Here is a 14,251-nt window from a genome sequence, read left to right as displayed (position 1 = left end):
ATGTCCCTTTACAAATAAATTAAATTAAACTGCATGTTTAACTTAACATTTGTAAGCGGTTCAGCTGAGTGTGTGACAAATGTATCTAGAGAAACTTTCCTTTTCAAAGTTTATAGAGTATAAAGTTTTAATTAATTTCCTTGTTAATTGTTTGGCACCAATACACCAAGTCAAATTCCTTGTATGTGTAAATGTACTTGGCAATAAACCCCGATTCTGATTCTGATTCTGATTAATTAGAAAATTAAAAGGCTGCAGGGTTGGTTTAAAATTAGCATTAAATTTAGCACCTGTTTCAGCTAAATTGCTCCCCGTAAACGGCTGATTATAACCTTAATTAATACTGTAAATCTTATCTAGCCTAAATACACAGCCTAAGGTACGTCTCTTTTTTTCTTAATAATTAGCAGGAATTTTATGGTTCCTCCATTTCTAAAAAAAAAAATATGTAGGGCACAACAGACCTGTATAACACGTTTTTTTGAGCATTTTCATCAAATTGAAAATATTGGAATCTACCAACTCTTGCTTGTTCAATGTTGCAGACCTCTTTTCACACAGGTGTAATGTGCCACATGGTCACATATCACATTTCACTCCTCTGTCTCCCTCCTGACAGGTACACTCTTACTTTTGTTGCCTGGTAACCTGATCGAGCTGTTGTCCAGAGGATAGCTGTAACCATAGTGATATCCTGTATAATTCATCTGGTGAAAACATGGAGCAGGTAAGAAGATTTGAAGTTAAGCTTGAGTGCTACAATGATGAACAAAACTAGAGCTCCGTGTCCTTTTATCTGTCCTCAGGATTGGATCGCCGGTCTGTATCGATCGCTCGGTTTGTCTGTCGGAGCACAATTTTCCTCCGAAGATGTAAGTCTCCTCTTCCAAAAAGTGTTTCATGTTCCCTCCAACACTAATGAAGCTATCGTGGCCATGGAGAAGGTAACAAAAAAAAAACAACAAACATCAAAAAAGAAGATGTGAACAAAACTTCACAAATACCACCATGATGTACCTGATTGTGTGTTTTCAGATTGCAGGAGGTGACAAAAGCTGGTGTTGTGTTGGTGAAAATGTGTTGGATGTTCTTCTAGAAATAGAAAGTGAGAGGGAAAAGAAGGACGAGGTAGTTATTAAAAAGCATTTACAGTAAGTCTGAGAAATCCAAAGTTGTATTTTGTCCTCACTTCTAAAAACACATTGTTATCTTTAGCTCTACTGGGACCTCCAGCTCCTAAATGTTGGAAATCTCAACACTCTCTATGTGACGGACAAGCCAGTTATAAATCATCCTCATAGAAGAGAATTCATGCACCAAAGCATGGAGTCAAATACTTTCAAAAAAGCTCATAACCAATCAGAGCCGGACTCCATCCACCCAGGTGGCTTTGGTACACAGTGTCCACAGGTATGTGCTTCCAGTGTGGCATTTATATCCTGCCCACAGGCAGTCATTTTACTCATCATTTTCATTTCCTGTCCATTACACAGAGGGAGAGACTGATGGGAAATAAAGAGCAGTGTGGAAGTGTGAGGGCTGTGAAGAGGCTGAAGAAGGCAGCCAGGAAGTGCTGGGCAAAGTGAGCATCTTTAAAATAATACGGTTCTAAGGCGAGAGCATCTAGCTTGAGTTTCCTTTTCATAATACTTCGGGCTCGGACAGATTGCAGAAGGAACATTTTGTGTTGTACTTGTCAGGATTTAGTTTCTAGTTTAGAGTCTGAACTTGCAAAACGAAGACCAAGACCTCTCAACACATGATGCTCTGCGAAAGTTTAACAAAATAAACACATTTTAGACTTACAGCCACATTGCCTATACCTCTTGGAAGGCACAACATTTGAGTTTTTACTTTTGATATATTATTGCATGTTCCTGCAAATACCTTCTCTTCCATTGAAGTACATTTAAAAAAACATCACATCATGTTTAAACGTTGCACAACAGTCAGAACAAGAGGTAATTATGGAATAATGATTAATTTAACAACAAATCATAACAATAATGTCTTAATTAAGTGAACCAGGTCTGAAGTGAATGGCTGTCATGCATAAACCCAGCCAAGAATGCTAATATTGGCTAACATAAGTCACCATGGAATTGTAGCACCAAAAGCGCTTAGTGCATAAATCAAAAGTTAAAAGGTTATTATTTTAGATGACTATTATACACTGCCCTTTGGTAAGTTAAATATAGGATTTAAATATGTATTTGTTTCACCTCAGAACCATTAAGAAAATGTAATGTATGTTTCAAGCCATCCATTCTGCATACAATTCATCTTTACTGTTTTTTTTATGTTGATACGTTTTTTTTGTTTATCTTCTGAGATTGGTGTCAGAGGGTGTTCAAAGTATATTTCCCTCCTCTGCGCCCGGTGGAAACCTGGTGGTTAGATGTCAGGCCTGGGGATTTGTCACCTTGTCAGACATCCTCGTCTTGGTTGAAGAGAAGTATGATGTGGTGACCCGCCTGCTTTACACGGAGATGCTCCAGGAGCACAACAGTAAGAGAGCAACAGGGACAATACCAACCGCCAAGTACAACATCACATCATCAACAAAGAGCCTGCACCAGGTGCTTAACAGTCTTACTTTTGTTCTCCTTTTTGGTGATACCATAGCATTGAGCATCTGGGAGACCCTACCATTATTCCAACAACAAAAGGAAGAGGAGCAGCTGGAGCATCTTGCAGAGAAGGCTTTAGAGTTGGGTGACATGCTGAGTTTGGCTGAGCTGCCAGGAGCATTCAGGATGTACAGGTAAGTGAAAGGACACTGTTGTTCAAAAATGGTCTTTAATTGAAAAGAAAACAACAATTTAAAGATATTTCTTGATTACAATATAACTAAAGTATTGTTAAAAGTCTGCACTGTTGAGATGCGCAAAATGATGTTATGATCAGGTAACTCCCCCTTAGTTATGTACAACAAGTTTTCCTCAAAAGACATCAGACGGAGGCACTGTAATAAAAAACACATTTCCTGCAGGGCCTATCTGGGACCGTCCAGGGACGAGACTTGGTCTGCTGTTTCGTTCCTGTATGAGTTACACACATTTCGTCAACAAGAAAAGGACACACTTACAGTCCTGTGCAAGAGGTAAATACTTTTCAAGTGTGTATTTCTGATTCAATACTGTAGGAATAAGTTGATGCCAGATCAAAATAATGAGTGATGATCTGTGGTCTTACTAAACTTGGAGGTGTTTGTTCTTAGATTTTTCACACACGGGCTCATAAGTGGTCGTATTAGATCAGTAATACGTTGATTTATTAAACTTTTGCTCTCCAGGCTGGACAGGGACGCCCTGAGACTGATATGTCTCTATATCAGGTTAGCGACTCTCCGAGCTCAGAGAGAAAATATGTCCTACAACGCTCTGCCAGCAGCGCGTCAGTCCTGGGAAACATGGTGAGCATGAACAGATGCAACAGTGGAAAATGAAAAAAATACTCACTATGATTTCTACTATATATCCCTTATTTATCTGTACAGGCCCCGTGTTAAGAGCCCCTGCAGAGCAGAGCAGGTGGCCCTGTGGCAACATGGTGAGGAAGAGAAGCAAAGGAAAGACTTCATTTCAGAATCACCACAGCAGGTTTGTAAATGTGGTTATGGGCAGACAGAGGCAGTGCTTCACACCATAACATCAGTTTTTTGATAATTTTCTGGAGTAAGATACTAAAGGGAACGCTGAAGTACTTTTATCCGCAGCAAAACAAACATTTTGACCCTGTCCCAGCAGGCAGTGCTGCAGCTGCTGGTGCTGACTCAGGAGCAGGAGAGGAAGCACCTGATCAAGTTGTTACACAGGGTCTCCCTAGAGGATTTCCAGGAGTCAGGTTCCAGAGTGCCTCTAAAAGAAGGTACATCAATATAATTCTGCTACCTCTTTTTTAAAGGTGGTCGTCTTCCAAAAAAATAATCTATTGCTTTCCTTATTACTATGCAGAAAGTCCTGAGCAATTTGCTCTAAGGAGCAGCTGTTTAACAAGGCTGAGACAGATCTATGCTGACCTGCTGATACAGAATGGGACTATGCCCACCTCAAATCAGGCACAACTCACGCCACAACTCCAAATAGACCACTTGAGCAGTACATTGGAAAAGTGGTCCCAACAACAGCTGGAAGATTGTTCCCTGCTCCTGTTGGCCCAGATGATGGAGCTCCATGAGGTCCAAGCATCTACACTGCTGCCAGCACTGACGGACAAGGTGAGCCAAAAAAGTTGCAGCGTCCAATCCAGAGATTTACAGTAACAAAGCCGACTGTTAAGATTTAAAATGTTTGTCCGTTAGAGTCCACGGCATGTACAAGCTCTGCGAGACAAGTACGAATCAGAACTTCAAGCACAGAGCTTCACTCTCCGACTCCTGATCTCTGAAGCCCCTCTTACTTCAGTCTCTAAGCTCAGTCCTGGTCCAAACTTCACTGAAAACAGCAGCAACCGGCTAATCACAGCTGAGTCCTGCCGCAGTGAACCGGTCACTGCTCAAAACAGCAGCAGTGGCTCCGGTGAAGCTCCGATGGTTGAGGATAATCGAGGAGGCGGCAGAGAACTACATGCTGTTCAAGCTGCAGATGAGACTGACAAACAAGATGTCTGCATAGGTAAGGCACACACCGAACAAAGCTGACTTTTTACCCCAGGAAATCATCATCATCATCATCAACCTTTATTTAAGTTCTCGGAGAGATCATTGAAGGGCGACCCTCATTTACAATGATGCAGAGAAAACACACAGAAATAATAAACAACGAGAAATTAGATAAAGCTACTACAGAAAAAAAATCAATAAAAGAGCAAAAAGAACAATAAAATATAAACACTAAAATAATTTAAAAGCTTTGAAATTACAACAGTGATAAGTCAGTAATTAAAATCAAATAAAACAGTTACAGTCAGGTATTGGGCGGTTAAAAATAATGTTTCTAAAGTGTCCATAAGGGATAGAAGTGCTCAAGTTCAGGTCCTGTTGTAAAATATTCCAGGAGTTTGCAGCACTAACACTAAAAGCAGTTTTCCCCAGGTCAGTCCTTGCATGAGGAAATACTTTCAAAGAGAAAAAAATGTTCCTTTTGCCCACAGTTTTCACCCAGGTCTAGAGACATGTGATAGACTCTCCTGAGTGCTGCAAGTATTCAATCAGAAATGTTTAATACCTATTGCCCCCTAAGCACCTTTAAGCACTACCCCCCTTTAGTAGTAATCTTTCTGGGGTAAAACGAAATCCTGGAACATTGGTCCCAGTAGTCGAAATACAACGAATACCTCCTGAAATCCTTGGTATCTGGAGAATGTTTCTGCAGTGAAAACACAGCTGTAGTAATACTAATATTTGATCAATTCCTTCAGGTTGTGGAGCCTTCATGGAGGACCTGCCCTACCTGGAGATCTTGTGTGTATCAGATGCAACAAGTAATCCTCATCAGCCTCTCGCTACAGAGGGAGGAACCCAGGAAGGAGACGAGGGAAGAGAGGTGAAGAGCACCCAGTGCATCGAGAAGCAGGGCTCGCTGATCGCCCTCGCTTGGAGCAAGCCGCCAGATGATGACCGTGAGGCCGAGGCTGCAGACGAAGACACAGAACCAAGCCAGGAGCCAGAGAGTAGTTTGAAGACCCAGGTCGAGCCGACAGAAATGGATCACTCCACTGAAGAAACATCACAGAGTGAGAATGCTTCAGGAGAGAGAGGCAGAGAAGAGGCGAAACCCACCATGATCCAGTTTGTTTCCACAGGTTTTCCTGACAAACAGGTACTCAGTTTATCTTCTAAAACATCCGATAATTATTCCACAAATCAGAATTCCTTACTTTCATAATCTGACTTCTTAGGGACGAGCATTTCCTGATCAATTTGAGAAGGGAGACGGTATATCTCATTGTAACCTGCAAACTCATGCCTTGGTTGACCACCCAATGATCGAGCAACTTCTTGGTGACCTTTGCTCTTCACTGACCAATGAGACGGCTCATGTGGACACAGCAGTGGTTCAGGTTGAAACAGATACGGAGCTTTGGGACATGAGAGGCCCAGAGACTGATTTTAATTCACAAGCTACGGTGAGTCAGATGTAACAAACGTGTGCAACCTGTACTTATCATTTCCGTTGAAAATGTCGCCCGTTCATGAATCTGCTGTTTCCTGTGGTAAAGGTTGACGGTAGCCCTGCGGGGAAAGAGGAAATTAGGGAATCCTCACTGTTGGAGAGCGAGCGGGCAGGAGAACCGGTCTCAGCAGTGGAGCGAGAAAGAACAATGCGAAACCTGGTGGACATGCAAAGAAAGGTCGAACAAAGGCAGCAAAGAGACAGAGAGAGACAACTTCTTAGGGTAAGAAACAATCGTGTAGAAGGGACGCTTCCTCAAATGGAGAGAGGTGTACAAAGAGCTACTAAAAGAGATCATTGTAAGAGGAAGTGGTGAAATGTTAGTCTACTGCATGTTTGTCCTTCAGGTTCAGAAGCGTCTGTCCATCGTCCAAAACAGAAAGGGAGAGGAAGACCTGCTTGGCCTGAAACACACGGACAGGCTGAAGCACCTCACACAAGATCTACCACAGGTCAGTTCATCTTTATAGAGGGAATCAGGCTAAAGGTTTTGATTCTTTAGTTTCATTAACATTACTTTTTTTTGTTTTAGGAGGATAAGAACCAGCAAAAGACAATTGTGAAAGAACGACTGGAGCAGCTGAGAAGAGAGCGCTCCTACGTCATGCAGTCCAAACGAGAAAGGTAAGGAACAGGTCTACGAAAAAGTACTGGAATTACCAATTTAATGCTGATCACAATGCCCTCTATTCACTTTCTCTAATCTTTTAGAAATGCCGCTGGATTTCAAGAACTTCTGGGTCCAGTCGCTCTCCACAACAGGGAAACAAATGATGGAGCAGACTGAAAACCTACATCTGCTCGAAATGAGGCGATATGGACTTTCTAAAAATGACTTTTAAGTTGGTACCATATTCATCATAATCTACGGTTCAACAGGCAATTTATGTGGTCCAAATAAAGGTTTGCACATACTGTAAAAACACTGGCCTTCCTGTTGTTTGTGGACGTATAAACACCATGAAAATATAATCTCAATATGTAGGTTCTGCACAAAGGCTATTTAGTTTTGCATGGAAAAAAGATAGCTCTGAAACGTGTAGTGACTGTTTATTACACAGTTTAATTATCATTTTGACAAACATAAGCATCAACAATAATGTCATTTATCAATGACCCCCTTTAGTTGTGTACACATTTTCCCCCTGTGGCCAAAGTTACATACACAATGAGTCACAGAGGTGCATGTAAACAGTCTACAGAGGTTCTATTGACTTCTCTTCATGTGAACGTAATATTCATATTGGCACTGTTGGCCATTACTCACTTGCGTAAGAAATTATGTGACTAGACAAAGGACACTGCTGTAGACTCTGACTGCACCTATGGACTATGGCTGTATTTATTTACAGGTAGATGGGAATGGAAATATAGTTACATGTCGTAGGACTTATGTTTGGTTAACAACTCTAAAATGGAGGGTTATGTATAATACAGAGGGTTGGTGCGGGCCCAGTGGTTTTCCTGAAAGAGAGGAGAATCTCTCAGTCCCGGCCAGTAGAGGGGGAAATGTCTACATGGGAGAGATTCTCAGCAAATAAACATTCTGTTTTTGCCTCTTTAATTGACCCCACTCACACTGCAGTCCAACACAAAGCAGGAATACCTATCACTCTAATAAGCCTGAACATTCCTCAGCAGCTCACACATACTGAGCCACTGAATTACACACAAAGTACATGAGTGTGTCCTCAAACAAAAGTGTTCACAACTTAGTTTCAAGTTATGTGGTCTCAAACACAAGCATCCAAACAGACAAAGACAAGCTGAAAGTTCAAACTAAGAAAACATGGTGCCGACTGTTGCTATACGCAGACCTTTAATATTTTAGCATGACAGCTGGGGACAAAAATACAACCAGTCCCATTTTAAAATGATGAAAGTTAATTTTTGAGGTGTAAAACCTGTGCAGATCTCAGCAGGCTGTGCAAAGGACAATCTTTTAGGGCTTTAGGGCTGTCATCAGGTCAGCTGTTATGATAGCGGGGCACTTTGATAGCAGTGATACACTAAGATACAAACAGGTGTGGGGTCAGATTTTGTGGTCGAGTCCAGATGCTGGATCTACATGTGCAAGATCTTCAGCAAGAAAGCAGCATGCACTTGTTTGTGACAGACTAAACTACACCTTATTTAAGATAGCCAACAATATTTGCATTTTACACAATAGACTGGTGTTTCCCACAGTGGAAGGTAAAAGCTTGTGATGAAAAACAGAGCGACCCAAGTCATGTTCAGTCAGTGAACATCTGACAATAAAACCAACTTTTTGCTGGGCTTAGATGAGCACTACTGTCCATAAACACAAAATGGTCATCACACATCCAGCATATCTCTGACTTATGGGCACCAAGGAACTGAGGAGGGTTGATATAGGTGTGTGTGTATTTTTGCTTTTCTCTTCTATTTCCTGGGAATCATGAAAGGAGAGAATTGTGTGTGTGTGTGTATGAGCGTCAAGTTTTGAATGGTGTTAGCAATGGGACTTGAGGGTTGTTCATGTCTTAATGTGTGTGCATGTCTTCGTGTATGAGTCTTTTTTTATTGGTGTGCGCACTGCACCCCTGGGCCATGATGGCCGCCTTCCTCATCAGAACTATCATTGTAGGCCTCTCTCCTAGCTCCACTTCCTGACCCTTGACTCCTGTCAAAATCTGTCAGGTCAACTTCCTCCGCATCTGCTGAGATTACAGGATTTTCAGCACGAGCAGGCAGCAAGCACTCGAGTTCCTGAAAGAAAAGTGGTTGGATTAAAAAAAACAACAACAACAGAAAAACAGAACCACTCTAGTGAAGTAAAAAATGTCTGAATCAGGAGGTTTAACAATTGAAACTTACATTCAGTTTTTCTGGGCTAATCCAGTTGTTTTCAGGGAATTGGACATCAAACTTGACATAAAGGTCTCCCTTCTCAAAAGGGTTTCTGTACTGAGGCATTCCCTCACCCTTTACCATTCGAATACAACCTGCCAGAAAAACATCATCAAAAAGTATGACAACTTGACCTCTGTAATCACTTTGAAATTGCGTAATTAATATTTGTTAAATAAACTCAGAGACACACTATTCTCAACTACTCTAAAATGTAAACCACTTTTCGTTTGAAGAGCAATGAGAGCCTGCAATATAAAATCAAAGACACAATGATATAAGATATGTTATAGACAAAACTCTGAATAACATTAAAACACTGGATAACAAATCTAGGTGCTGCATTAAAAACCGACCAGCTTATTGGCTCATGGCTGAGATGTATATTTCACTTTGCTCATTTATGAAAGCAGCAACATTTTCTTGTGATCCCATGTTAAACTAGATCAAGCTTCACCCTATTAGTGTTATAGTGGATAATTTTCAAGAACATTTGAAGGATTTTTTACTCTTCTAGCCTTATATTTAAAAAATAAATGTGTGCTCCAACAGTCCAAAAACAACAACAATACCTATCACCTAAACACAATTTTGCCAGAACTAGTAAAATAGCTGAAATGTCATGAAAGCCTCTAAACACTGAACCTAAATAGATGTGGTTAGGGTGACATTGTTACCTGGCTCAATGACCTTGCCAGGAGGGTATTTGACAAGCAACTGACGTCCATCAAGGTGAGTGACGGTCATCTGGAAGCCACACAGAGCTTCAACCAGGCCGATACGTTGGACCATGTGAAGGTCACTGCCCTCACGGCGGAAATCCTGATAAATATTGAAAATCCCAATTTCATTGCTTCTGTTCATCGTAAAATTATTTTCTAATAAATACTGAAAAATCACCAAAACATCAACCATTGTCTATCCATTAAATCAAAGGATTTATAGCTGAAGAATCAATGCCAAAAATCTGTTGTCTTTATTTACCTCATGTTCTTTCTCTTGCAGCACCAGGACTATATCTCCTGGTTCAATGCCTGGAGCTTGGTCAGCTTCACCAGAGAACGTGATCTTCTGTCCATGTTTCATGCCTTTGTCCACATGCACCTCCAGAAGCTTGGTCTCCTTACACACTTTATGACCCTCACACTTTCTGCAGCGATCCTTCTCATTTATCACCTCACCTGCACAAACAAACAAATTTGACAATTTTAATAAGCTTATGTGCTTATTATATCACATCATCCATGTTTTAAGAGAAGACCGTTGATGGACATAATACCCTCTCCACTGCAGTCTGTGCAGACCGACTGCATCTGTTGGACCATCCCAGGAGCAAGTTGTCTGATCATGATCCTCATGCCTCGCCCTCTGCATGCTACACACTTCTGTACTGCTCCGGCCTTACCCCCCTGACTAAAAGGCAAACAATGAAGAATTAACCGTCATGTGACCAATACGCCGTTTCATTACGATTCAAATGCAGCATTTTCTTTAAACTCACCCATTACAAGCACCACACAGGACATTCTTACTGAGCTGCAGTTTGGTTGTTTTGCCATTATAGAGGTCTTCTAGAGAAACTCTGTGAAAAAATATATTTGTTAGATTTTTTTTTTAGCAACGCATCATGATTTACCCACCAACAACAGCAACAAACTCTATTTTGGGTAATATACTTACTTCAGAGGGTGGACCATATCTTCTCCTCTCCTCTTTCCTCCATTGCGTCCTCTTCCCTGTCCCCCCATGAACCCAAAGAGTCCTCCCCCAAAAATATGAGAGAAGATATCGTCCATGCCAGGTCCTCCACCTCCTCCCTCCCGTAGTCCCTGTTCTCCATAGCGATCATAAAGCTCCTTCTTCTCTGGGTTTGTTAGCACCTCATATGCAAAACTGATCTCTTTGAACTGAAAAAAATAAATAAGAAAAACACCAACAATGAGACAACTTGACATAGTGAATAATACAAAAGGCATGTACATCAAAACCGAAGAACCAGACGAGTCGTTTGATGAGCCCTTCTTACAAAATAAAAATAAATGAAAAAGACAACTAAGTCTCTCGTGTCATATTTTGCAGACTCAGAAGAAATAAAATCATAGAGCTGTACAAACGAAAATTTGATGTGCTTCGCTCTTGGGAAAAGCTGTTTCATGTTCTGTACTCTGTTCTCTGTCTCCAGTTAGCCCTTAAAGTGTTGTGCTAAGACTATGACAAACAAATGAATCATTATCAGTACCAACTGTTGGGCTTCTGAAGTGCTTTTATTTTTGCTGTTGCTGCTGTTAGCATGACATGCTTTGATCAACATACCTTGTCTCCAGCATCAGGGTTCTTATCAGGATGGTACTCCTTGGCCAATTTGCGGTAGGCCTGAAATAAACAAAATAATTAATCAAGGTGAATAAGACTGTAAGAGTGCCCCGAGTTTAGGATCCAAATCTGTTAAAAAAAAAAAAAGAAGCTCTGCAAGCAAATTGCTAAGTGTAGGTCAGGGATGGGCAACTTCGGTCACAGCAAGGACCACATTCATTTAATTCTCACTGCCAGAGGGCCAAATTAAACGATTACAGTCGATTATGTCTCAAATTAACTCAACATATACCAGTGATCAAATATTATTATGGACATATTTCTGGTTTTCACTATTTCATGTCAGATTTTGTCATCTTTTCTTCAAGTTTCCAATTAATTGATATGTCAAAATTGACCTGAGGGCCACGTCGAGGGTTGATGGGGGCCGCCAGTTGCCGACCACTGGTGTAGTCTATTGATTGACTGTCGATACCAGCCGAGGGCCCGCTGTCAAAAACATCAGGACACCGCAAGAGCATCGCTTGCCATTGACATCGCAACCTCTAAACACTTTGTGTGTGTGAGGATCACTTCAACATCAACCACACCTGAAAACCTTGTGCGTTGTGAATTCCCCTGCTTTGGTAATGAAAGTGTAAAGACATTCAATAAAAGTCACACTCATGCACTTTAACTTGTGTCAATACTGTCCATTTACGACTCTGTTTTTGCACATTCACATTTAATCTTTCAGATTGAATTTACAACCATTTACGACTCTGTTTTTGCACAGTCACTTTTAATCTTCCATATTTAATCTTCATATTTAAGACTAGTAATGTTTAGTTAAATCCTGGTTGTATATATTCACATTCTTAGTTTTGATATTTTTAGTGCTTATTTACTTTGTATTTAATATTATATTATGTTTAGATTTGCTAACATTGTGTTTTTTTTACTCATATTGTGTGTTTGGACAACCTGCTGCTGTAACCAGTTTGGGATCAATAAAGTAATTCTATTATATTCTAATAATAACAGCACTTTCTACCTGTCACATCAGGGTTAAAGATTCTACAGTGGCTTGTCGGTAACCCCCAGAATTGTGAAATGTCCTTTCAGAAAAACCAGCTGGGATTAGTGGAAAGTGCTTATTATTATTAGTAGTAGTGCTCCATGGGATTAAACATATTTTACTGGTCTAAGGACATGCAAAAGCGAAAGTTGAAAGTAGGCGAATACATGTGGTTGACTGTCTCAAGACAGATTTTAATCCTGGGCCTTATCTTTACTGACTACACAATCGTAGAGGTCTAATATATGGACTGAGTTTCTTTTACAAAAGGCTGTTTTTCAACATTGTTTGTTTGTTTAGAAGTTTATTGAGCAGGGACAGAGACATTGTTTCATATAAAATATAAAATATGAGTTTCTAGTCAAGACTTATTTGCAAAAAAAAAAAAACCCATGTCCCTGGTTAGGCCTTTACTAAAAAAAGTTACACACAAATAAGAATGAAGAACACGTCAAATACAGGAGTATTTGTGTGTGTGTGTGTGTGTGTGTGTGTGTGTGTGTGTGTGTGATCACAGGGTTTATTCAGTTTCAACCATTGTTTTACTTGTGTGTTAAAAACCTCTGTCAATGTTTTTTCATTAGTTAGTCCAAAACTCAATGTACACTTCACACACACAGCAGGTGAATCAACCTATTTAACACATTGACCTTAAATCCCCCCACACACACACATGCAGATTATAACACCAGGGAAGGTGATATCTGTACCTGGTTAGTTACACTGCTGTCGTTACAGCTCGATGTGGCCGAGGCTAGTTGCTGGAATGTGGTTATCATCACACGCTAGTAGCCGGCGAGCTAACTAGCAACACTCGTGGTCACACAAGTGTTGGATCTCTGGGAAGGCCAACTTAATGTTTTTTTAACAAAATGTGAATGTTTCAGACGCCTATTACGCATGTGTTTTAAACCACATAAGAGCGAATTGCTTTACTTATCTGTAAAAAACAACTATCCCGTAATGAATATTTATCTAACCATCGTTAGCTTAGCTTCCTGTTAGCATCTTTAGCCTGCGTTATCTAAACCAGGCCGAATATAATTGGTTTACACTTTTGCTTTATGTTTTCGCTTACTCTGCGCACACTCTGCTAGTTTTCCCGACATACCTTCTTGAGTTCATTCTCAGATGCAGATGGTGAAACTCCGAGGATGTCGTAGAGTTTAGTATCCACGACGTTCGCCATGATGCTAACCGGCTAAGTGGAGGAGGAGGAGGAGACCCGCTGCGGAGGTTCAGCTGAGAGAGGAGCCGATCCTGCAACATTCACCGGGCTGGGGAGGCTGCTGCGCTGCTGCGCTGCTGGGGGTTGCCAGATACTATACGACAGACACAAACACCCACTCACAAACAGATGGCAACAAAAAAAAAAAGAGAAAGAAATAGTAATCTCCTGGAAACAGTAGAAGGAAAAAGGTTTCTGCAGTTAATGTGTCATTATTTTGCAGGTTTTGAGCAAAAAAAAAAAAAAAAAAAAAAAACTACAAAAGACAGTTTAGAGTGCCTACATGTGGCTGATAAAGCTGTGTAACAACTGTGGCTTACTACTGACTTCTTCTGCAAAAATCATGTCAAAATTTTAAATTGGATTGACTGTAGGTATCGTGGGATGTGTTTTGACCACCTTTATTTTAAGTTGAGTAGGGGTTGCCTATAGATTTTTCAAGTAGCACCTTTGCTTAAGGATCAACATTTTTATGCAGAAACTTAAGGGTCAGAGAAGAAGGATGCTCTATCACTCTGAGTCTATCAGTTCACTGACTGCTACTGACTTCTTCTGCAAAAATCATGTCAAAATTTTACATTGAATTAGGGCTGGGCGATATGGACCAAAACTCATATCTCGATATTGTTTGGCTGAATGGCGATACTCGATATGTATCGATATGTA

General features: G+C 40.6%; 2 protein-coding genes across 2 annotated transcripts; one reads left to right on the top strand and one right to left on the bottom strand.

Annotated features, from left to right (window-relative positions):
- The first annotated feature begins 5,890 nt into the window (after positions 1 to 5,890).
- Positions 5,891 to 7,066, top strand: LOC132972459 (uncharacterized). Its single transcript, XM_061035308.1, has 5 exons — positions 5,891 to 6,069; positions 6,163 to 6,339; positions 6,464 to 6,568; positions 6,649 to 6,740; positions 6,828 to 7,066. The coding sequence occupies exons 1-5, from the start codon at positions 5,926 to 5,928 to the stop codon at positions 6,901 to 6,903; spliced, it is 594 nt and encodes a 197-aa protein (XP_060891291.1). The 5' UTR covers positions 5,891 to 5,925; the 3' UTR covers positions 6,904 to 7,066.
- A 93-nt stretch (positions 7,067 to 7,159) lies between these two features.
- Positions 7,160 to 13,625, bottom strand: dnaja2b (DnaJ heat shock protein family (Hsp40) member A2b). Its single transcript, XM_061035307.1, has 9 exons — positions 13,469 to 13,625; positions 11,301 to 11,360; positions 10,668 to 10,894; positions 10,489 to 10,569; positions 10,267 to 10,400; positions 9,972 to 10,168; positions 9,665 to 9,809; positions 8,955 to 9,082; positions 7,160 to 8,846 (listed from the first exon to the last, which is right to left on the bottom strand). The coding sequence occupies exons 1-9, from the start codon at positions 13,544 to 13,546 to the stop codon at positions 8,658 to 8,660; spliced, it is 1,239 nt and encodes a 412-aa protein (XP_060891290.1). The 5' UTR covers positions 13,547 to 13,625; the 3' UTR covers positions 7,160 to 8,657.
- Between the last annotated feature and the right edge of the window lie 626 nt (positions 13,626 to 14,251).

Source organism: Labrus mixtus, chromosome 4, assembly GCF_963584025.1.
Source record: "Labrus mixtus chromosome 4, fLabMix1.1, whole genome shotgun sequence".
Taxonomy (NCBI): Eukaryota; Metazoa; Chordata; class Actinopteri; order Labriformes; family Labridae; genus Labrus; species Labrus mixtus.
Note: the sequence above shows the minus strand (reverse complement) of the source record. Positions and strands in the feature narration are given on the sequence as shown.

Coding starts and splice junctions, on each gene's coding strand:
- dnaja2b (XM_061035307.1), bottom strand. CDS start 13,546: ATGGCGAACGTCGTGGATACTAAACTCTACGACATCCTCGGAGTTTCA. Junction 10,570..10,667: donor GATATGGTCCACCCTCTGAA/GTAAGTATATTA, acceptor ATTTTTTCACAG/AGTTTCTCTAGAAGACCTCT. Junction 8,847..8,954: donor TTAGCCCAGAAAAACTGAAT/GTAAGTTTCAAT, acceptor CTTTTCTTTCAG/GAACTCGAGTGCTTGCTGCC.
- LOC132972459 (XM_061035308.1), top strand. CDS start 5,926: ATGATCGAGCAACTTCTTGGTGACCTTTGCTCTTCACTGACCAATGAG. Junction 6,070..6,162: donor ATTTTAATTCACAAGCTACG/GTGAGTCAGATG, acceptor CCTGTGGTAAAG/GTTGACGGTAGCCCTGCGGG. Junction 6,741..6,827: donor ATGCAGTCCAAACGAGAAAG/GTAAGGAACAGG, acceptor CTAATCTTTTAG/AAATGCCGCTGGATTTCAAG.